Source organism: Styela clava, chromosome 8 (assembly GCF_964204865.1).
Source record: "Styela clava chromosome 8, kaStyClav1.hap1.2, whole genome shotgun sequence".
Lineage (NCBI taxonomy): Eukaryota > Metazoa > Chordata > Ascidiacea > Stolidobranchia > Styelidae > Styela > Styela clava.
In genome coordinates, this window is record NC_135257.1 from 23,349,676 (window position 1) to 23,373,080 (window position 23,405).

The following is a 23,405-nucleotide window of genomic DNA, read 5'->3' on the forward strand; positions in this document are numbered from 1 at the left end:
GCAAGACGCACTAACACTTTTTTACAGTTCAAATAGTTTATATTGCGTGTATAAATAATATTTATAGTAATATTAAGAAACTAAACAATACTAGCAATGGCACAGCAAATACAAAGCAAAAAATTCTACCTCAGAACAGTTAGATTCCCCCATGTGGAGGATATTTGCAACTGGGTGGTTACTTGCGACTTCACTTAAGAATGAGTATTTATCATATGGCGGCTACCAGTCTATGTCGAGTATGAGACTCTACATCAGGGGTCGGCAAACTACGGCCCGCGAAGCAATATAATCTGGCCCGCGACTCTGAAATATATTAACAAAACAGCTCTATTGACGGTTATATTCTTTACGTGGCAGAATTTGTTTTGAGACACTAAATTATATTATAACCTGACAAGTAGGAACGTAAAAAAGTTGATGCTGAGTGCAAATTGTTTAATGACGCAGAAAATATTCAAATGTTCAGTCTTTGCGCACTGCTTGAAATTCAATTGGAATCTGTGGGGAAAAATGTGATTCATCGGCCAATCCTTCGGTTTTGAACTATTTAAAAATATGTGCGGCCCACCAATGACTTGCAACCTTTAATTTTGGCCCGCGAGCGACAAAAGTTTGCCGACCCCTGCTCTACATGTATTGGCGAGGCTGTCAGAGAGCTATCACCGGCCGGTAATTAACTTATGTATTTCTAATCTTTAACCTTATGCTGCGAGCACTGAACCAGTGTTTACATACGTTCCTCATAAAATCATTTTTTTTTACATTTATATAATATTGAGCGCTACGACTTTATGCGAGCTGATGGTCACTAGACCAAAAAACGAACGAAGTTTGTAGAATTGCGCTGAAAATGAAACTAGTTAGGTTCATTAGTGCGGCAAATTTGACAGGAAATATCACAATTAACTTTCAAAATGCAAGCAGTGAATCATCCAGCATTTCAATTAGACAGTTATTTTCTAAAATAAATGCTTAGTGAATAGAGATATTCTCTAATCTTTCTTTCATCTGTACTTTTGGTACATTAGTCGACATTAGTATATAGCAAATTTCATATATTCAGAGAAAAAAAACTGAAAAAGGCACGGCATCTTGTACAGATGCCAAGTTCTGGTTTTGGTGGTCGAAGTCGCCGACTAAACCAACCCAAGACGCGTGCGTTTTATGTTCGCCAGTAGAGAAGCTCAGTTTTCCAGCAAGGAGAAAGAATTCGAGAACAAATGATCATGACAACGGAAGTTTTTCTCAGAAGTCTGACCAAAAACTCAATTTCTTATGTTAACTTAATACGGACAATTATATTACAAAAACAACATGAAATAATAAATGTTTTTTTGTGATGCGGAAAGCAAATTATAATATGCTGTCACATGACGCATAAGCGACATCGTGTTATTATGTGAGTTTGAGAGAGAGAGAGAGAGAGAGGGTTTATTATATTTGCCAAGCCCAGAAAGCAAAAAATATGCATATGTAGGCCTACAGTATATAAATTTTAAATAAAAATGTTTTTGCTATGTGGCTGTGAGGCAACAATACGAACTTTGAGGGTTATCAGGGGCAGTTGCCATGATATGTCATGATGAATCTGAATACCATGAGTTCAACTAGTAATTGAGTATCCAAAGAATTGCAAATACGAAACAACAAAATTATAATTAAAGGATGTACGAGCCAAATAAAAACTTTGAGTAAGTTTAAAACGTACAGACAAAATATTTGTGGATAATATGAATGTTATAGACTATAGAGGGACACATGCTTGCTTACACGTAAAGTAAGATATTATTTTCTCCTTGTTAACTGTTTATTGCTATGACTTATTTATTCATCTCTTTCCTAATTCATCGCACTATCTTTAACTTTATTCAACACGACGTATTGGAAAAAATAAATGTATATCCTATTATTGGACCTTTGTTCGTCATCCGCTTCTCAAGTCCCTAAACACGGTGGTGGCGCTGAGACGAGTCATGTTGGGCCAAGTTTATTTTTTCAACCAGTAAATAAAAAAAATCAATCATACACCAATTGCGTAAAAATTTCACATTTTTTCTGAGAACGGAAAGTCGTGGGGAACCAAACTGGTTATCGATCATTGGCATACAAGGTTTTAATAATCTAATTAGGGATGGGACGAGTCCGGCATTACAGAGATTCGACGAATCCGAGTAATAGGTCAAGGACTCGAATCGAATCTGCCGAGTCCGTGATGTCATAACAGAAAAGCAGAAAACACGTTTTTGACCATGCTACAGCATTGTGCGCTCACAAATATACGTCGTAGCTCATATTTTTTGCTTAATGGTTTCGCAGATAGCTGTTGAATCATTTTAAAAATATATTTCCCTCTTTTTGGCGGCCATAATACAAACGTAAACGTGGGTTAATGTGCGCCTTGGCTGTGAACTGGATTTCTAGCCCACCACCTTGCGTCAATTCTGATCGGCTATTCAGATATTCTTACATGTTAATAAGAAAAATAAAAAGCTTTTGACTACAATGTTTTCCCATAATTCCAGATATTTCTAGCCGGGAATTTAGTATGTCACGTGCGCATATAGTAGAGAAATGACACTCGTCGTCAATACATTGTGGTACATCTGCTTGCAATTTAGTAGTTCATGTAAACGTTCTAAAACTCTCCATGCTTCCCACTGCCTTTTTAGCGAAAGGATTGCCCGTAATAAACTCGATTTAAAATTAAAAGAAGTATTGATGAGATTCCCCATTGGGTTGATCCAGGGCATGTTTCATTTTTACGCGAATCAAAAACTCAAAAATATTGCGCTAACACATATTTTATTGTGTATACCGGAAACGATAGATAGTTTGAAGGCGACTGGCGCAACATCATTCTTATAAGCGATCAATAGTTTTTAACTTACGTTATATTATCCGAGTCCGGATTCGAATCCCGGCCCATCCCTAGTTCTAATACGTGATAAGGAAAATTAGGAATTTTAGATTTTCGAAACTGCTGTTATTATTGGTGACTATATAAATTTTGCGAAATATCCAACTTAATTAATAGAGATTGTTATGGTACTAGTGATTATATTGAACAGGTACAATATCAACGGATGGACGAGGACTCGATAGTTTTTCGCCATTCGTCAATTAGGAAATTATTGTATGTCTGTTTAATTTATTGACATTTTTTTCAATATTAAATATGATATATTATATATATAATATACAGGCATATATTTTTGTTCAATTATACCAGTACAATGTTTCAAGCGCAGCGTAATTAATCGTGCGCGACATATAACTATCTGGCAACTATCCTTTTTCGCTTTGTTGTGATGTTGAGGCGGCACTTTTGAATTTTTTAATCAAGGTCGGATTCGCAGATTTGCTTCTCAGATTAAGTGTTTATTTTGAATTGTTTATGAGTTGGGAATGGCATGCAGTTATAGCATGAAGTGTTCAGGATTTGTTTTAAGGGTGAGTAAACCCAACTAGGCTTTATATTTCAGGGATATAGACTAAGTTAGATACAGAAGTTATGAAGTCTTGAATAGGATTTAGGATAGGATTTACATATTTATCCCGGGGGAGAGGAAAGCCGATAAGACGGCTTATCCATATGGCGAACCACGGCCTCTCGTCCGGTTACCATTCCAAGTCGGGTATGGGATTAGTTTTTACTGTATTGTTTGTTTTCGGAAGCATGGACTTGGTGGTGGAGGAAGCCGTAACCGACCAGCGGTTACGTGAACCACCCAACGACGGCGAGGAGTCCAGCAATCCTCTCGCACATAACCATCCCTGCATGGGATTCGAACCTGCGAACCCACGCAGAGTAATTAGAGGTGCGGTGGCGAGCGTATTCCTAACGCTTAGCCCGTTGAGCCACACCGCGCGCCATCTGCCGTCTCGACTTCAGTTACGGTACCGTAGTCCTGTAGTCGGTCAGTCATTCATCATGATTCATGTGTGCTGCGGTGCTGGTGTATACCGTACCCGTATGCTCTTTTTCATCTTTTTTGTATCAATACCAGATAACCCAGCTTAAAATAAATTATCTTACATTGCCACAAAACCATGTTTCCATTCTATGCTTACGAAAAAAATTCCGGTACCATACTGTACGTAACTGGCTCATACCCCACATTCCATAGGTCTGTAGGTACGGTACCCGACATGAACTGGTACGGTAACTGGACGAGAGGCCCTGGCTCGCCATATAACTGTATAATTAAGTTGCCTTTTCGCTGGGATGAATACCGGTACTGCAGTACAGCAGTAGGGTGGTGTAGCCAGTCTGCGGACGATTTCTTCCAAACCGCTATAAAACAAAAACCAATATTTCTAACCCGTTAATTTTTTCACCGTAGGTGCATTGGCATTTATTCTACACGTTAAACCTCGAGTTAAAGCTATACAAACCGACAAAGTACGACACTCTGAAGACGTATTTGCGACCGAACGACCAGTGTGCGACCACGCATTTCAGGCCTTGAACATCGTTTCTGCTGCGTGGAGACTAGGGCATACGCAGCCATGCGTGAAAAAAAAAGCTTCTAATTGCATTTCTGACCGTGATATATTTTAAGAACACGGTTATTTCGAACAAAACTTGTCAAATTATAAACAAAGCACCACATCACAGCAATCAAACAGACAAAAACACGGTGGTCGCAAATTGGTCGACGAAGATATTATCGACGTCTTGGAAATGTGCATCCCTTTATTCCCCCTCCTTTAAATGTAGAAACGCGAAACTTTAAAGATGGTTAAAAGAAACACAACTCTACCCACCTGCCAAGTTTCATTTCTTTATCTCTTATATTTGTAAGGATTTTCAAGCTTTTTTAAAGGAACAATGGGTAGTTGGCGACATGAAAAATGGTTCGTTTTTTTTAGTGTAATTTCGCAGAACTACGGGGGATAAGTGAACGATAACGTGTGAGAAATATCGTCGCGGTTCTTTAATTTTTTCCTTATTAAATTAATCGATGAAGTTGATGGTCGCAAATAGGTCGTGGCCGCAAAGTGGGTAGGCCACCCTATATGTAAATCCCATGCTATTCCTGTATTCTGCTATTGCTTGAATGTCTAAAGCTGTAATAAGTTCATAAGTATAAGCCTTATTTTTGAGCCAAAAAGATTCTCACAAAATGTGTATGTCTAGTTTATATTTTTAAAGTAATCGGAAGCATTTAGAAAATAGGTTTTTACAAGGGTGTGATTTTGTTATTTTTTGCACAGCTTTTTCATATTTTAGCATTGAAAAATTAAATATACCTTATTACAGTATGGTAGGGCACACTATCCAAATTCCAAAATTTGGATCAATAAAACAAACACCCCATGTGTCACACAAACGAGGGGCGTCTGGCATGACGGCAGATGCGTCATATTGCAACACGCTTGTCTCAATAATTAAGTATTCTAAATAAATCGTGGCCGTCACATGATCAGAATCCTGTTTTTTGCTAAAAACTCTCGAATGCCACAGTAGAAAATTTTTTTCTTCTGTAAATTGGATTTTTTTTCGAAAGGAATTCAATGATGACGTTTTTAGATTGCGCTTCTTTGTATTTTTTTGCGCAACTTCATTTTACTGTATTAATAAACTAACAAACTACACCAACTACAGATGCCTAAAGGAGTGCCTGATTTTGGAAGAAACTACTGACGATGCATTTTGTTTGCGATGAATTCATTGTGATTTGTGAATCCTAGAAATATAGTTGTAATATAGTTGCACCAATGACTCTTTGAGAGCTATTTTCCCATATTTGACTTTCAATTTTATCAAATTATTTCCAGACATTAACAGTTTAGCCTGTCATGCTCCAGTGGTTTTTGTCGAGATTCCATTTCGATTATCATGGTTGACATAAAAGAGAACACTGGCGCATCCATATGTGGAGAGTCCATGGATATGTCGGCTGCCCCTAAACCGCCCGATGTCAACGACTTTGTTATTTTAAAACCAATAAGTCGAGGAGCATTTGGTTGCGTACTGCTTGGAAAAAGAAAAACCAACAGCAAGCTATATGCTATAAAGGTGAATCTTTGCTTAGATTGTTACTTATCGATTTTAATCGGTAAGTCTGTTTGTCTGTCTGTATGTCTGTCTGTTAGATGCATGCGACATCTCACGAAAGCGAGATTGAATCTGCTCCAGATTTTGCATGTGCAATCATAATGTCGGACCAGGAGCCTATTGATTTTGGATGAATTATGTCGTATAATTAGCGAGTTATTAATCTGTTTTGGGGGATCCCCTAACTTTCAATCGATAAGTCTTCGGTCTCTGACCGATATTCTCGTTATATTTCTTGTAGTCTCAATAATATAATTTCAACGACTATCTTTCTTTAGTCCCCTTCATTATGCAGAAAGTTTTCAGCTAATGAGTCAACTTAACGAGTAAGCTGTGGCCAATTTTTAGCATTAAAAATAAAGGCTTTTCCATATTACAAAGTTTTCATCCTTAATAAAGTCACTAAAAAGCAATTAATTTTTTTTTTTAAAGTTTTTGCTCCAAATTTTGCTGTTGTTGATAATTCACAGCATATTTTCATACCCCACTCTGTATAATTTCATTTCACTTATAATTGGAATTTTTCTCGCATTGCAGTCTCCATATTAGTCATTACTTATCGATTTTGATTACCGTATGTTGATAGGTATTTGTCTGTTTGTTTGTCTGTTAGACACTTTCGTATGTTACGCGATATCTCACGAAAGCGAAGATGAATCTGCTTCAAATTTTGCATGTGCATTCATCATATCTCGGATCAGAAGCCTAATGATTCTGGATGAATTATGTCATATAATTAGCGAGTCATTAATTAATTAGTGATGGGGCACGCAGTGTCGCTGTTGAGTCAGAGCGAAGGATACACGCCACTAGATCGATAAGTCGGCGGTCTCTGATCGCTATCTCGTTTGACTATTAACATGTATTTGAGCATTTCTCTCTTGTTTCAACACAGGTTATGAAGAAGAGCAACATGGTCCGTAAAAACATGACGAAGAACGTCGTTTGTGAGCGCAACGCCCTCGCTTTGAGCAAGAGTCCGTTTATTGTACACTTGTACTATTCATTAGAGACTCATGATGACATTTATCTGGTAAATAATTTTGCAGAACTTTCATTCTTTTTTTCCTCAACTTAAAGCATTGGACTTGATATGTAGGCATTGCAGTTGAAAAAATCTTGGATATGGATACAAGGTGTAATGAATTGGATAGGCGGTGCCGAATCTGCCGATTCCAATCCTTCCGAATAAAGTAGCTCCATACCTAGGAATAACCAAAGCGTATATATGATACAAGCGAGGCAACGCTCCGACAATGGACGCCATCTTGTGCCTATTGTTCTCGGCCATCCAACACGACGCCTTATGAGAAGTTTGCACACAATCATTGAAACATACCTATTATTTTCACTAATATTTTAGGTAGAAAAATTTAGAAGGTCGCGTTTTGAAGGAGAATCTTAGCCTAACACGTTGATATTCTTCCATGTTTGCCAAATTACATTTACAGTACATTAAATTGTCCTTGAAGACAAGTATACCAGTTCCGAGTTGCTTCTGAAGTAAGTTGGCATTTCCAATCGTCATAATCAACCATTTGACAATTCCCATGCCTAGGAACATCACAGATGAAAAGCTGTATTTATTCGTCGAAATTACCGGCCGACTCAACTTCGCTTCAATGGCTGTTTCTATTTTCTGGTTTACATTTTTCGTCTGTCAAGCTCCAAGCTGCGCTAGAAGAACAAATGACATTGTATGATTGTTGCGAAGACATTTTACAGCGTCAAATTGGTGTATCACTATAAAATCTTTGAAAAAATGACCAAAAATGGTTCTACGTTGTGTTTGTGGCCAAATTTAACCCATTAGATAGTTTTTTATTCCTAATTGCGTTATATATTTAAGTAGCATATAGCTTAAAGTTCAAAACCCACCCTTCGGCTTCATTCTAGCCCTTATGACAGCTGATTTATTCGATTTGGTACAACAACACGAAGAAAATTTCTCATAAGACTCCATTGTTTCGTGTTTCCCAAATATGGCACAAGATGGGGTCCATGAACTTGTTTAACATAAACAAGTTGGTTGCCGGCCATTGGGAATAACTGCTTACATAGAGCTGTGTTTAAAAATCATTGGTACAAATCCTAGAGTGTAATAAATCGGATAGGCAGTAGTATGGAATCAGAAAGAGTCCAATCCTTCTAAATGAAGTAGCTCCATGCCTAGGAACAACTGCTCACCCAGAGCCATGTTTCGGTGAAAGGAATGAAAGCTTCATGTAAAAATATGTACACATCTCAATTTAAGCTGATGACAGTAGGCTATATCAGGGTGTCTATCGGTATCTTTGGGCTCAATGACTGAGATTTAAATGTGTTGGTATTGCTGACTACATGGACCACTGCTTGTCCGATGAGAAACGTCCTGCAAAGGTGGTTTCCGCTTTCTGTACCTAATTTTAGCAATTCGGAAATTAGCTGAAAAACGATTCGAATAATTTGCGATTTGATTTCGAATATTTGGTTCGCTTGGACATCCCTAATTGCTGACTACATTGACTAGTTATTATTATGGGGCAATGCCAATGTGATCTTTTCGAAAATACTAGCTACATCAGTGCCTGCCTACCCGTGATCTTATTTGAACCAAAATATGTGAATTACCGGTAAGCGTTATTTTGGAAAATCCTACTCAAGTTACATTGGAAATCTTTGTGTGAGCAAATAAGTCAAGAAATGTTGCTTTTCAGATCATGGAGTACGTGATTGGGGGGGATGTAAAAAGTTTAATTAGCGTTCTTGGATATTTTGATGAAGAGATGGCTGTTCTGTACATCGCGGAAGCTACGCTGGCTTTGGAATATCTGCATAACCATGGGATAGTGCATAGGTGAGTGAATGAATAGGTGTAAATATGGGAAGGATGATCGGAATAACCGGAATTGTGAAGTCCGACATATTATTATCGATATAACAGCCAGAGCTGAAATCAGCTTCCAATTTTTGGGAATTATATAAGATTTTATCCTAGTTAGAGGAAAACTGACAGAGTTTAATCGCATAGCCTTCTGCCCGTTTACTGGTCGGGTATGGGAATACCTATTCAGTTGTTTTGTTCAAACGCATGGACTTGATGGTGGAGGAAGCCATGACCGACCAGTTAGTACCAGGGTGATTATCGAATTCTAAATTTCAAATATAGGCATATAAAGGATTATTAAAAAAAGTAAAAAAGCAAAAGTCCATGCTTCCGGAAACTAACAACTGGCTAACTAACCCTACACCCGACCTGGACTGGTAACCAGACGAGAGGCCATGGTGCACCATATGTTTAGGTCGTCCTATAGACTTTTCTCTCCTCGGGATATCTATGTAAATTCTATTCTATTCTCAAACACTGATTGAACTAACCTGGTTAATATAGATTGCGAAAGTCATAACAAAATTTTGAAATTGTAACCACCTGTATAAAGAGTGTTATGTTAGCACAGAACCACGGCATTCTCCAAATTGGATCCCAGTTCACTGAATTTCAACCTTTATCTTTTGTGCAAAATATGTGACCTTTTGACCTAAATCAGCCAATGATATTTTTCATCTTATTTCAGGGATCTCAAACCAGACAATATGCTGATTACCAAGGAAGGTCACATTAAACTGACAGACTTCGGACTTGCGACAGTCTCTCTGGATAGAGGTAAAATTATCAGTTTTATTGGATTTGCCATGTTTTCTGTTTGACGCTCCCCTGCATAGGATGGAGGAGAGGGAAGATGATAGTAGCCATCACTGGTTATCAGGCCGGGTATAGGAATAAGTTTTTATATGGGATTGTGTAAGACGTCATGACTGATTACTGATTGCATGAACCCTTAATAAATTTTTGCCCTCGGTCCAAAACCATTGTCGAACTCATACAATGAACATCATCTTGCAGATCTCAGCATATCAGATCTGGCCAAAACCCCATCAGTTGGAAGCAGACTGGCTAACCTTGAATATTACAGAACTCCCGGACAAGTTGTGTCGCTGATTTCCAACTTCAACTTCGTAAGTAAAATGAGTTGTTTGGGTTAGTTGTCTGTATCGCAGGTAAAGATAAGGTAAGAACCACTTACCGTTCAACTCATTTTTCAGCAAAGCTCTCCTGGTAGCGTTGGGAGTCCAGCGTTGCCATCCAGACCTCCACGCAAATACGTAGCCGGCCATCGTAGAATTTCACTGGAGAATGCAAGATATGCTCCTGCTATTGACAGCCCACTGATTGCCATCAACCATAAGGTTTGTAGTAAGATACGCACTTTAGCGTTTGCACATAACTTTGCTTGGTCGAGTTTCTATTACTTCTATGCTATGATTTAATATAGTCCCACCTAGTACAAGTTGGCATTTCAGTGGAAGCCCATAACTTTGCCTAAAGATGAAACTATCACAATGAGACCACTGGATAATATTTTTACATCCTGCGCAAGTAATGTGTCGCTAAAGCTTACCAGCATCGAAATACTGACAGTCAGGCATATGTAGCCTACTTATACTTACTTGGAATCTGGTATTTTAATTTTTAATTCTTGATTTTTGAATAATTCAGATTTTAGAATAATTTGAATAGAAAAATCACATTTGGCTTCCATCAAGCATACATGCATTATGTTATTACGTCATGTAAATTCACTATTTTGAATTGGTTCATAATTCAGCGTTCCAGATCTCAAGAAAGTTGTGGGGGGTTCTCACCCGAACATGTAACACCGCCATCTACTGGGGGAGGATCTTCAAGCCGACGCCAAAGTTCGGAAATATTTGAGACTCCGCCCTGCAGTGAGGTTGTTAGAGACAGAGGTGAGATTATTGAATGATTGTCTTGTTTGGAGTGGAATGTGTAATTTAGAGATTCCGATTCCATAGGTTCGTCATTGTCTGTCGATGCTGCCACAGAATCAAGTGAGACAGTATGCATGTAAGGTTCGAATTCAAGATCATATACCTGTGATTTAAACTGAATAACAGCTTAGGAATTTCATATTTATTCTTTCGTAGGGGAAGCTGATACATACGCAATAAGATGACACATGGACACAGTTTAAAGCTGTTGATAGCTTATATTTATAATGTACTTATTCGTGCATTCTGCTCTGAACAAGGCCCTGTATAAGCACCTACTGATATTCAACAATACATAAGGAGATACCCCTATTGAAGGAAAGGGAATCTTTTTGAGTTTGGTATTGCACACCAATTCTAATTAATTTAGATACGAGGATGGGATTTGAAACTGAGATCCCTAACTGAGTGTACTGATGCTAGTCATGTCTAGCCTAGATCAGGTTGGTCCCCACCATGGCCCGCGTCGCATTCACTGGATGGTAATCAAAAAATTACATTTGTTGTTGTCATGAAAATAACCAGGAAAATTCTTTGTTACATCACTAGTGTCATTGAATCGACTTGTGTTTTGACTAGGTTGGTCAACCAGCCAAGTTGAGTAGGGTGCTTGACTAGCGTAAATTGATAATTAATCTTCTATCTTTTTGGTTGGAAATTGGTTGGTAAACATAATGGTATGGACAGATAAATCTACTTTTTTAACATTTAATAACTGATCATAACGTTTAATTTCTCTTTTTTTCTCAGGTCCGATTGGGTCCATCAGCGGAACTTGTGTTCGAGATCTGCGGACTCCACTGAGTGAAAGGACTTGGATTAAAAGCAGGTTGGAAAATTCAGGTAGGAACATTGGAAGCTTACTCTATCTAACCCAAGAATGGGCAAAATACGACACGCTGAAGCATTATATTTGGTCCCGCGCTCTTGTGAAATTACTACACACAAAATTCAGATTTATTTGACCATTGGAAGCTTACTCTAACACAAGGATGGGCAAAATTCGGCACGCTAAAGCATTTTGTTTGTTACTCTTGTGAAATTTTTACACAAAATTTAGATTTGACATCTTGCTTTTCATGAATATTAATTGGTAAAAGGTCACTTTGCTTTGTCAAATAAAATGATTTTACTTTGTCATCTGATATATTACTTTCAAGATCTTTAGTTTGATATGTTTTATGTTTAAAATTCTGGCCAAAGATTACCGTTAGTTTTTTTCCAAATGTGGTTCCTGCAGAAAAACTTTGCCCACCCCTGCTCTAACTATTGGTTTCATAACTTTGAGACTTTGTAATTATGTATTGCCTAATAAGTGTTTTTTATTCATGGAAAATATTTGCATGCTTTATGCATTTATGTACAAATTATGAACTATTCAAACTGTAAACAGCCTGAGTGAGTGTTAAGTGCTTCCCCAGATTATGGTAGATTACCATTCCTTAAACGTCACATCTATCCGTACTAGAGATGGGCATTTTCAAAAAATTGCGTTTTTTAAATAGAGAGCTTGCGATTGTTTGGTGGCCACAAGCTGATAACTGAATTAGGGTATAGTTTACTTTTTCACTCGCTCTAGGCATTTGTGTGGTAGTGTCGTGACTCTGCTTAGAGAATAGAGATGAATCTTCTTTACTTCTGATCTAGTGCGTGTTAATGTGTCACGATAGTTCTATTTTATTTCAGTAGCCCTTAGTATTTGTCCGTAACTTCTGTAAATAATATACAGTTTCCATTGGATAGTTCTATCTTACTCCTCTTCTGATGGCCTGGGAGTATCAATCCTTACTGAATATTTGCTCATTTCAGACTCTGCAATGTCAATCACGGCATCGATTTGTGCGGTATCTCGAAGTATGTCATGCGCTTCTACAATAGCGACACCTAGTGATTTTGCGATGTCACCAGATAGTCGACTGATTAGCATTCCATTTGAAGCAGATGACAAAGCGTCCATGCATGACGGGTCATGTAACAAAGATCCGCACGACGAAGTATTCCACGAATCTGACAAAGAGGTGTGTTTTTAACACGAGTGCGGTGTCTGATTGGGTATTTCTCACTTTCAATGGCAATAAGTCAAAACTTTCTAATATAATTAAAAATGCATTGAGTTGACTAGGCATTCTGGACTTGCATACGCCAAAGTCTTTGTTATAAAAGATTAAATTCTGAAAACTAAAGCCTGATTCAAAATTTTCCTCAACCCGGGGTTGGGAGCGAATTGTAAATTTTCTCTGGCTCCACAGTTCTGGCCTCCAAGAACATTTCAAATTTACGACAATTCTTATGAAGAATTCGCAGGTTGAAATATAAAGCTCATACTCACCACTGCATGCAATGTTGTAATAAATTAGATAGATAATGCTGAAGCAGAAAGATTCAGATTCCTTCAAAAACTTAACTTTGATTTCGATAAGCTGTTTCACTGCTTGTCTGGAACCTTGTTGGGCAACATGGAGACTTTAAAATAATTTTATGAAAGTCATCTTATATATTTCAGAATTGTCACCCAATAGTTCGTCCGCAATCTGTGAGTTGTCCTGTATCCCCGATGATTGCTCGGAAACATCGACGTATTTCCTCTGATGATGACAAGAAAATGACCTCTGAACCTGTATATGTTGAACCGGAACAGGAAAAAAAGTTCAACAAAGGTTTGATGATTAATTCTACAGGTTATTTAGGTGAAAAAAAAACTGGAAGCGGGTGAGGGAAAGCCTCCAGGAGGCAGCGAAGTTGTTTGCTCATAGAGAGCATGAAGGTTATAAAGGACGTGGCTAACTAATCTCATACCTGGCATGTACTAGTAACCAGACAAGAGGCCGTGTTTCCCCGTATGATTAGGCCATCTTATTGGCTTTCCTCTCCTCGGGATAAACATGAAAAACCTAACATATTACAGTCAAAAATCGCAAGTTTACTTCTTGTGTTATTTCAGGATGTATTCGGAATATTAAAATATGATTAATAAAGACCATCATTGCTTGTTTGGAGCGTAAGCGTTATACATATAAAAACAATATTCCACTAACTATTCTACAGTGTCTCCGAGAATGCTGATTCCGCCAGCCAAACGTCGTCGGTTGCTTTCAAGAAGCCACACAGGATTAACAACGGAAATATCAAATATAAATTTCATGCATGATGAATCAAGGTTTTCTCGATCTTGGCCGAGACTCGATGCACCACTAGGTGACAGGAATGAGTCTAGACTACAAACACTACATGGACTTCATGATGACTCGATTTGCTCTCAAAGCCCTGACCTTTGCCCCAATGAGGAAGCTAAATGTGCTGATGTGTCAGTAAATATATCAGGTAATTTTCAATATTCTACCCCAGGGAGGGTGTTAACTTATGATCTCATTTTCATTACGTCCAAGTGATTGGGATAACTGTGCTCTAATCTTATTTCCCACTGTAAAACTGACCAATGACAGCACAGCATGATGGTATTGCATTATGGGTAAAACCACTGGAGGAAACTTCCTGGTTATAAATACTGCTCCAGAAGTCATACTTTGGTATGGCAGAGGCAACATGTATGTCTGGCTTTATATTTTGTTCTTTGTGGTGACTGGTAACTGTTTATGATCACTGATCAGCATTGCTAATGGTAAATAAAAGCCAAATTTGTACCAATAAGTTCTTAGACTTAACTAGGCTGGCACCACATTTTATAAATTACTGTGCACGCAAACACATTAAACGATCTAGTAATGTGTACGCTGTGATCATCGTCTGTTGACATCTCTATATTCCACGAATTTTTCTCTGACTATTAATTCATCTCTTCTGCAGCTTCTGATGTGGAGCAATCAATCTCTGATGTTGACGCAAGTTTCCAAGAATTATCATTCGAAGCGAAGTCACCGAAGAGCAATAATTCAAGTTTAAATAAAGGTAGATGTTTTACTTTCTGGTTTCTACGAACCAGTCTTGTGGAGCCGTGAAAAATTTACGCCAAACTTCGAATCAACTATCTGGGCCATTTAGATATTGGCACCGAATTGGGTTGAAAAAAGTTTTGACTCTGAACTCAAGCTCCAAGAAAATCAATTTTTGAAAACTATTAAACTTGGCGTAGGGAAGGCTTTTTTAATTATCTGCTGAAAATGCTCAGTGAACTTAATCTGCGTTTCTGGAAACTTTGACTTAGCACTCAACTCACGAGAACAGCTGGTTGGTCATGATCAGTCATCTGTAACTGATAAAATCACTGATCATGCTCAGCCAACTGTGAATAATCAGCCATCTAAGAATTTGTTAGAAAAACAACCAGCAATTCAGACACAAAATCGCTCTTCTATCAATTACTGGGCCATTTATTTTTAGCATTTGAAGATAAGGGTGATCATAGAAGCCAGTTGTGTTAATATTGATATTTCATCACAGGTGTAAAAGACAACCAAGGCAAGCTGCCATTCTCATCCTATGCAGGTATGTGGATAGATTAGTCAAAATATTATATTTGAGATGACGCGGTTTGACTTATTGGCAGTCAAATATCAACGTGTCTTCCAGAAGAACACGGAAACAAAGCGGACCGATGAATCTCCCTGAATTGATTTGTTGTTGCTTTTGTGTTGCTATCATTGTTAACAAAAGTTACTTCTCTCATTAGCTATTTGACCAATTATGTTGAGATAATAGCATCTCCTGAGAGGCTATATGACTTGTATTTTTTCAAACTTAGTCAAGTTTATAGTCATACATTTATTTATGAAGTGAAAATTTTACATCAATGAGTTTCAACCAACGTTCCCTCTAAGATCTTGCTTAATTGCACGGAATAGAAGGCCATGTGAACTCCAAAAAAAAGGTCTGCGCGGAAAATTGAAAGTATGGGTTTAACTTGTCTTGTTGTCAATACTTATGCAGAACGAAAGTACTGCGCGAGAGTTCTCGGCCAGCTGCGCGGCCTCGCAGCTGCGCAGCTTAGATGGAACGTTGGTTTCAACAAGCTCTGTTCAGTGATTGTAATTAAGTGCCTGTTCTAATTTTACTCAGAATGCTTTGCTTTTCAGAAAAAGATAACTCTCATAACACGTCTCATGAAGATTTAAGCTCATTCATGACCTCTGACCTTCACGCATCATCGATGATCCCAACACATTCTACTCCATTCCAATGTATTGATGGATCAGTCGAGGTTGTCCGTGGCAACATAGAAGACTCCTCATTCACTGCACCATGGGACGAAGACAGGTGAGATGATTTCTCAAAAAAATCCATGTTTTTCAGAGAGATAGGAAAGCTGATGGGATGAGCCAATAATAGAATGGTTGACAACTTTTGGTAGGTTAACAGTCCAAGAATGGTGTGGAAGGGATAACCCGCCAATTAATTGAAAATCAGTATTGTTTACATGCATGGTTATCTTTCATGAAAAAATAAACTCTGGTGAACCCAGGCAGGGTAATCAGTGGTATGATGTATGAATGAGCATGAAACTATGTCTGTGTACCCCTGGGTGTTCATGGACCCAAATTCGTACCCTCTGCACTAGGCCCTCACACTCATATATTTAAATGATAAGATTGAACAACTAAAGTAGTTTTTATAAGAGTTCTTAAATATGCAAATGGAGAAATTTAACAAAAAAGGTTGAGAACCACCGCACCAGACCATTACACACTAACACAGTGGTTCCCCAACTATGGGTCATGACCCCGCGAAAAGGAATCTCAGTGAGTCGTGAAAAGATGTAAAAAGTTTTGATTAATTATACTGGTTATTAGGATCGGTGGCGACTCGAATACGAAACACGGTAGTTTTGCGATGATTAGCCATTGCTGTGTTCTGTGCTATGTCATAAAAAGTTAAATGGGTCGCCATAAGCTGTGGTAATAAATAGTGGGTTCCAACTCTAAAAAGTTTGGGAACCACTGCACTAACATATTAAACTTACAATTCAACCAATGTATTGTCATTGTCAGACTCGAAAGTGCGAACGTGAAACGTCGGATCAGCGTTGAAAGTGGGATCACACATCTTGACTCCACAAGGTAACGTTTACTTTCTTTTCTTCCTAATATTGTTTACTCAAAGCATACGTACTCACTCAGAATTAAGTAGACTTATCTCTGAGCAAAGTTACAGACACTCCCTCAGAAGTAATAAAGACTGCTTATTGAGCAGAGTTATAGGCACTCACTCAGAGGTAAATGAGACTTATTTCGAAGCAAAGTTAGGGGGCGACTACTGAGATGCGAAACACTACTGAAATCATGTAGAATTATGTTGTTTGACAAAGAGACTTCAGGAAATTTAAGTCAATGCACACAGGAAAACAGCTATGGGGTAGTGAATTACATATATTAGATTGAAGATTGAAAATTCTCTTTTGCTTATGGCTGATCCTTGTCATATTGATTTTGCTGACTCAGCGCATTTTGTTTATTTATAGAGCAAGCAGCATTCCGCTGAAGTTTGAAGATTTGGACAGTTCATTGGTGATAGATCCACTATGTGGCGCTCTATCCCCGCCACATACACAGACAATTGATGTGTCACCAATCCAACAAAAATCGGTCAACCGTGGAGTAAATATGACTGCACCGGAGGCTATCATAATAACTGCATCAGAGTCTATCGCTAAGTCTGGTCTGGAGTCTATTGCTGCCAACTCTTCTGCACCAGAAGTTGTTCTATCCAAAGCAACTGAAACTAAACCCACTGTTGAACGGACTTCAGTCACATTCGCGGAAGATAATATGATATTTGGCCATCGGGAGGAGCTATTGCGTATACCCAAACTTGATATAATTCACTCCCCGATACCATCGTTCTCAAAATCTAGTCATTTTTCGTTTGAATCGGACAAAACTCCCAATCGTGCTAGACAGCAGTATAGAAACTCATTCCACACACCTAATCGAAAGAATTTATCCGAAAATAACCAGGATAACGGAATTCCGCTTTCGCTGATGACTTCAGGATGCGTTCCACCCAACTCTGCCGCAGCGTACTGCACTCCTAACCCTAAGGTAACTAACTTGCTTGTTCTTAACTGGTTCTTTCAGCTGTTTCGAATCCTCGGCAAACCAGTCTGTAAGCCCAGCATGTCACTGAAATTAGGGAGGTCAAAAATGAAAAAGATTTCCCAATACACTTGAAATTATATTCAATGTGTTAAATTTTTTATCATATGTATAATTCCGGATGTTTCAGCTATTCTGCATTGCATTTAAATTAAAATTACCTTATTTGAAAAATAAATTCGATATTCAAAACTACTTATATTTCAAATATATTCAGAATAGTAAATTACACGTCGGCCATCACTATCTCTCTGTTGTCGCAGAATTATATCCAATGTTTGCACCCATCTGAAAACAAAGTGCCGAACATGTCTTGGATTTATAATTTCACATTTCGTATTTGAAACTAGAATAGTATGATTAGTGTGGTGATTAGGGCTGGGAATTTTGGGGAAAACACTTTGACCGTTAACGGGGTAAAATTAACCGGTTAACCGCCGCTGGCGTTTGACGTAATAATTATAATTTCAGCTTGTTACGTCACAATGGTTATAAAGCAATTTCGCGTGTTTGTATCCCGGTATCGCTCAAATTTATTCACGAATCGAGATAGTTTCATGATTCCTCTGCTGCAAAAGATAGGCAGCGTGGTTCGCGCATATGGAAATATTTTAGAATATCTGATTCCGTTGTTAAACGTCATTTATGTGACAAATTTTGAGTGTTCTATGTGCAAATTCTACATCGAGGTATCTATCATAAAGAAAAACGGCATCAACTGCACACTTGTTGTATGACATTGAATATCCGATTTTGCAATGAAATCGTGAACAATATATTTCGAAATCGACCGAAAACTGATTCTGAATTCATCATTGTAAATTTTCATTATTAGCAACCTTGGTGCTTCCATTATTTTTCACATTTATTGATACCTTACCCACACAGTTAGTAATATTTTTTTAAATTAAACGCCACAAGAGATAAATTTGCGATGACGTAATCATATTTGACGAAATTGTACGGTATAAAGATGATCTGTACCTGAGATGTCAGTTAACGGTTAAAATAAATCATAACCGTTAACCATATGAAATCGGTTAACCATTCCCAGCCCTAGTGGTGATACATCATGCTAAGCATCAGGAATATGCCCTCGCACCTCTGATTACTCTGCCAGGGTTCACTGGTTCGAATACCAATAGGGATAATAATGTGCAAGGGAATTGCTGGACTCCTTGCCACCGTAGGTTGGTTCTTGTTCATGTAACTGCTGGTCGGTTACGGCTTCCTTCACCATCAAGTTCATTCATCTCAAAACAAGTAACGGGCTAACTAATCCCATACCCGACATGGACTGGTAACCGGACAAGAGGCCAAGGTTCTTCATATGATTAAGCCGTCTTATAAGCTTTCCTTTGCCCGGGATAAAAATGATGGCCTATCCTAATTCTGAATAGTAGATTATCCTAACTCACCCATGCCTGGCTCTGTTTTTTTTACAGAATTGCATCAATTTTTTTCAACCCATATATAAATGTGCTAATTCATGGACATTTTATAAGAATAAAGGTCTTTTCCGGGTTTCCAAGCCAGTAAAAGTGCCAGACTCTGAATTCATTATCTGAGCTGCTGTTTGTACATACTTTTAAAATCTGAAGAGTCTGGGTAGATAAGATTCTCAGTCGACTGCTTCCCAAAGTAATTGAAAAATAAATCCCAATTAAGTAATTGAATCATCAGCTCCTGACCCTAAAAATTTCCATTTTTTCTATTCCAAAACGGAAATAAGAAGTTCACTTTCACAAAGGAACTATTAATTAGGAATGTATTCTGAAAAGTAGATTATCGGATCTTGCCCACACATGGGCCATTTGCCTTCTGTTTCTGATTAATATTTTTTTATCAGAATACAGGTCCGCAACCAGCATTCGGATTTCGATCAGTCAACCGTATCCGTTTCAACACTCCAAAACAAAGAACCCCATTGCGACAGTTAACCCCGATGAGACACATGGCTCCCAAACCGACTCCTCTGCGAACCCCAAAAAGTGTCAAAAGAAAACAATCACAAGCGGAATCGAGAATTTTGGGTAAAAGGATATTTGTAGTTTGCATTCCGTTATTTTGTGTTCTTCATAGCTCAGCAATGTTATAAATATAAATCATGTCGTTGTTTTTTAATTATAACTCTTTGAATAAAAATTTCATCATTATGACGTTTATAAAACGTTTGTCATGTCTTTGCTTTGAAAAAGGCCACACATATGCACATAATATTCTCAGAAGAAAAGGTGTCGGTTCGACATTGCCTTTGTAAGGTGGCGTGTCTGATATGGGTAAACTGAGATACCAAGACAATCTCTTGTTGTATAATATATCATCACTCACTACACTAATCATTCACATATGTTTTTTTTTTTGATTTAATTTGATTTAATTTTCTTTTGAGGATAAGTTAATTAAAAACAGTACTCCTGAAGTATGCACCAATATGGCTCAAAAAGGTTAGTGTTCAGGTTATGCGATATCTTGGTGCGCATACTTCAGGAGTACCGTTTTTAATTTTCTTTTGAGGATTAGTTAACCATCGCATCTTTGAAAAAATATCAGTAACGGCTCCATATCCAAGAGTCAATCTTTTTGTGTATAGTCCTGCACTACTGGGGTAATAACTCAGTATGTCATAAATTGGGCAGGTATTGTGTCTGTTCTTTCAAATATAGAAATTTTCAAATATTATTCTCTGTTTGTACAGAGTGTAACCATTCACAATTATCTCTTTTCACAGGAACCCCAGACTATCTGGCACCAGAGTTGCTACTTCACAAACAACATGGCAATGCAGTGGATTGGTGGGCGCTCGGAGTTTGTTTTTATGAATTTTTAGTCGGCTTTCCCCCATTCAATGATTCGACCGTTGATAAAATATTCACAAATATTTTAAATCGAGGTAAGTGTTTGATGTGGCCAAGGTCATTCGATGTTACTGAGTGCGTAATGCCGTAATGCAGCAACATAATCCTATATAGCAGTGATTCCAACCTTTTAAGGCCCGTGGCCCCTTTCCGCGGGGGTTCAAGGATTTATAGTCCCTCTTTATCATTCCAGTGGTATTGGGATTGTTATTTTGATAGGTGGGTTCCAAGTCCCATTATGTTTGAACAATTCATGCTCATCAAAGTGAAATAACCTTATCAAGCAATGAAACTACTGGAAAGGACAGGAAATTCTTTGTAAGAAAAAGGTTAAATCAGTTTTTCGCCTAGGTGTGTGACTGTGAACTGCATCTAGGGCAGGGTGGTCCAGGATTGGCAGCTCCGCGGGCCATAAAATTACTTTTGCATTGTTCGCGGGCCACAATAGTGCCAAGAACTACGATCATTTAACTTCGCTAGTTGCCTCAGTAAGCCATAACACTAGTCAATTCAGTGACATTAGTGATGCAACAATATGTCAAAAGACTTTTTGGTTAATTTTATGACGAAACAACACGAAATGCGATGTTTTGATTCCTCTCCGAATGCGACGCGGGGCACGGTCTGGGTTTGGACCACCCTGATCTAGGGGGCCACGAAGCCCCCGGTCGGGAAACCCTGCTATATAGCTTTAGTAGGTTTTGCATTTTAATCATTGCCAGTAACTTTCTTCGAAGATGAGTGTCTTTTACTTCTATATGTGACATTACTCAGAGATGCCAATAACTTTGCTCAGAGATGAGTCTCCTGTACTTATGAGTGAGTGCCCAAGACTTTGCTCTGCTCAGAGATGAGTCTCATTTACTCCATTTACTTACTTTTAAGTAAATACCTTCTTTCCTACAGAGATGGAATGGCCAGAAGGTGACGAAGCCTTATCCGAATCAGCAACCTCACTGATTTTAAAACTTTTGACTCTGAATCCAGATGAAAGAGGGAATTCTAAAGGTAGGAGAATAAAGTGTCTAATTCTGACTTCTTGCCATCAGAACCATTGGTGACAGCTACCTCTGCAAACCAGTGACTTTCATTATTACCCTGCCTGCCTATCTTGAGAGCTCATTATATATGTTGTGTTATTTTCCTCTGTATAAATCTGTCCTAGGTTGTTCAATGAAAGCGCAAGTAGATTACAATTACATCACGTATCCATTAGTTATCCTCCACTGGTGCAGTTGAAAACATTGGGAAGCCCAGCTAAGTCCTCATAGATACTGTCATCCCTCCTCCCTCTTTCAGAATCAAACCAATATTCTTATTCTGTTCAATGAGAGTTTTTTTTATTTATGTTTAGATATTCGTGGCTCTGAGCTCTTTGGCTCCCTCAACTGGTCTGATTTGACCTCCATAACCCCGCAGTTTGTGCCGACGCCGGACAATGATACGGATACGGCATATTTTGATCCCAGGAACAAGGACCGGGGTGAATAAATAACCACGCAGACATAAAGGAAGTAAAAACATTATGTGATCATTTTTTGATCCCAGTTTATTCAGCCATTTTTTATTAGATTGCTCTGCCAAAGCAACGTCCAAGTTAACGTCCAGATTTTTTTCAGCAATCCTTCACACTGTTCAAGTTATCATATGTCACATAAAATTTTGAAGGCATTTACTACACTGCTTAAGTTATTGCCTTGTAATTCGCAACTATTTTCCACACTGCCGAAGTCATTATGAGCTGCTTTTTTATGACGAGTCGCACTAAATTTTGTTTCCATTGTCCATGCTTATCATCTGTTACCTGATTTTTGCTGCCTTTTCTCTCAGTAGTTATTGTATGTTATATTTGAAACAACAAGTTGCCACAGATTTTGCGGGTTTATTTACAATGGCCCAATTATTATATGTTGTCTAAAATCGAACATGTAGTACCTGAATCAGCATTCAAATTGTTATTTGTCAAGAATCAAATTCAAATTGAATGTTACCCATTATAATACCTTACAATCCATGTCTGCTAGTCATGTCATCAGATATGGAACTGTTCCATACATTTTTTAACACTGATACAATTTAATGCAATATGTTTTGTTGCCATGTGTCAGATATATATCACGTTTTTTTATTCAATAAGAATAACCTGCCGCATCTCGAATACACCACAATATTTCACATTTACCTCAGGACAGAGAAAAGTCTAAACTCACATGATGAACCACTACGTCCTATTATATTGTTGGATATTGGTGATTTTCACTGAGATTGAAAATCTTAATCACTACCGGAATAAAGAGCTACAAACCACAGACCACAGCCATATTTCAATCTGTCAAACTTGGCCAATATTCTTGTCAATTTAAACAAACCCACCGCCCAAAGTTGTCACTTCATGTAATTTTCCGAGTAATGAATTCCCAAGGTTCTGTGATGCTTTTTCACTGCCAATATCTATTTTGCCACCATTTTTATCTATACTATGTTGCGTGTAATATTAACTAGTCTTGTCTAAATAAATAAAATGGCATTTAAAATGAATCTGAGTTAACGGTTTCATTGTATTTGAGTCAGTAAATTTTGTAAACATTTGCCAAGCTGTAAAATTGG

The 23,405-nt window shown here is 38.0% G+C and overlaps 1 protein-coding gene across 1 annotated transcript; it reads left to right on the forward strand.

The window, feature by feature from the left end:
* The first annotated feature begins 5,783 nt into the window (after positions 1–5,783).
* On the forward strand, positions 5,784–23,336 carry LOC120345967 (serine/threonine-protein kinase greatwall-like). Its single transcript, XM_078115279.1, has 20 exons — positions 5,784–6,025; positions 6,960–7,097; positions 8,761–8,900; positions 9,619–9,707; positions 9,948–10,060; positions 10,148–10,291; positions 10,711–10,852; positions 11,645–11,737; positions 12,704–12,912; positions 13,398–13,551; positions 13,940–14,215; positions 14,699–14,800; positions 15,293–15,337; positions 15,925–16,105; positions 16,837–16,905; positions 17,307–17,886; positions 19,790–19,973; positions 20,672–20,833; positions 21,705–21,806; positions 22,153–23,336. Exons 1-20 carry the CDS (start codon positions 5,846–5,848, stop codon positions 22,287–22,289), a joined length of 3,240 nt encoding a protein of 1,079 aa, XP_077971405.1. The 5' UTR covers positions 5,784–5,845; the 3' UTR covers positions 22,290–23,336.
* The last annotated feature ends 69 nt before the right edge of the window (positions 23,337–23,405 follow it).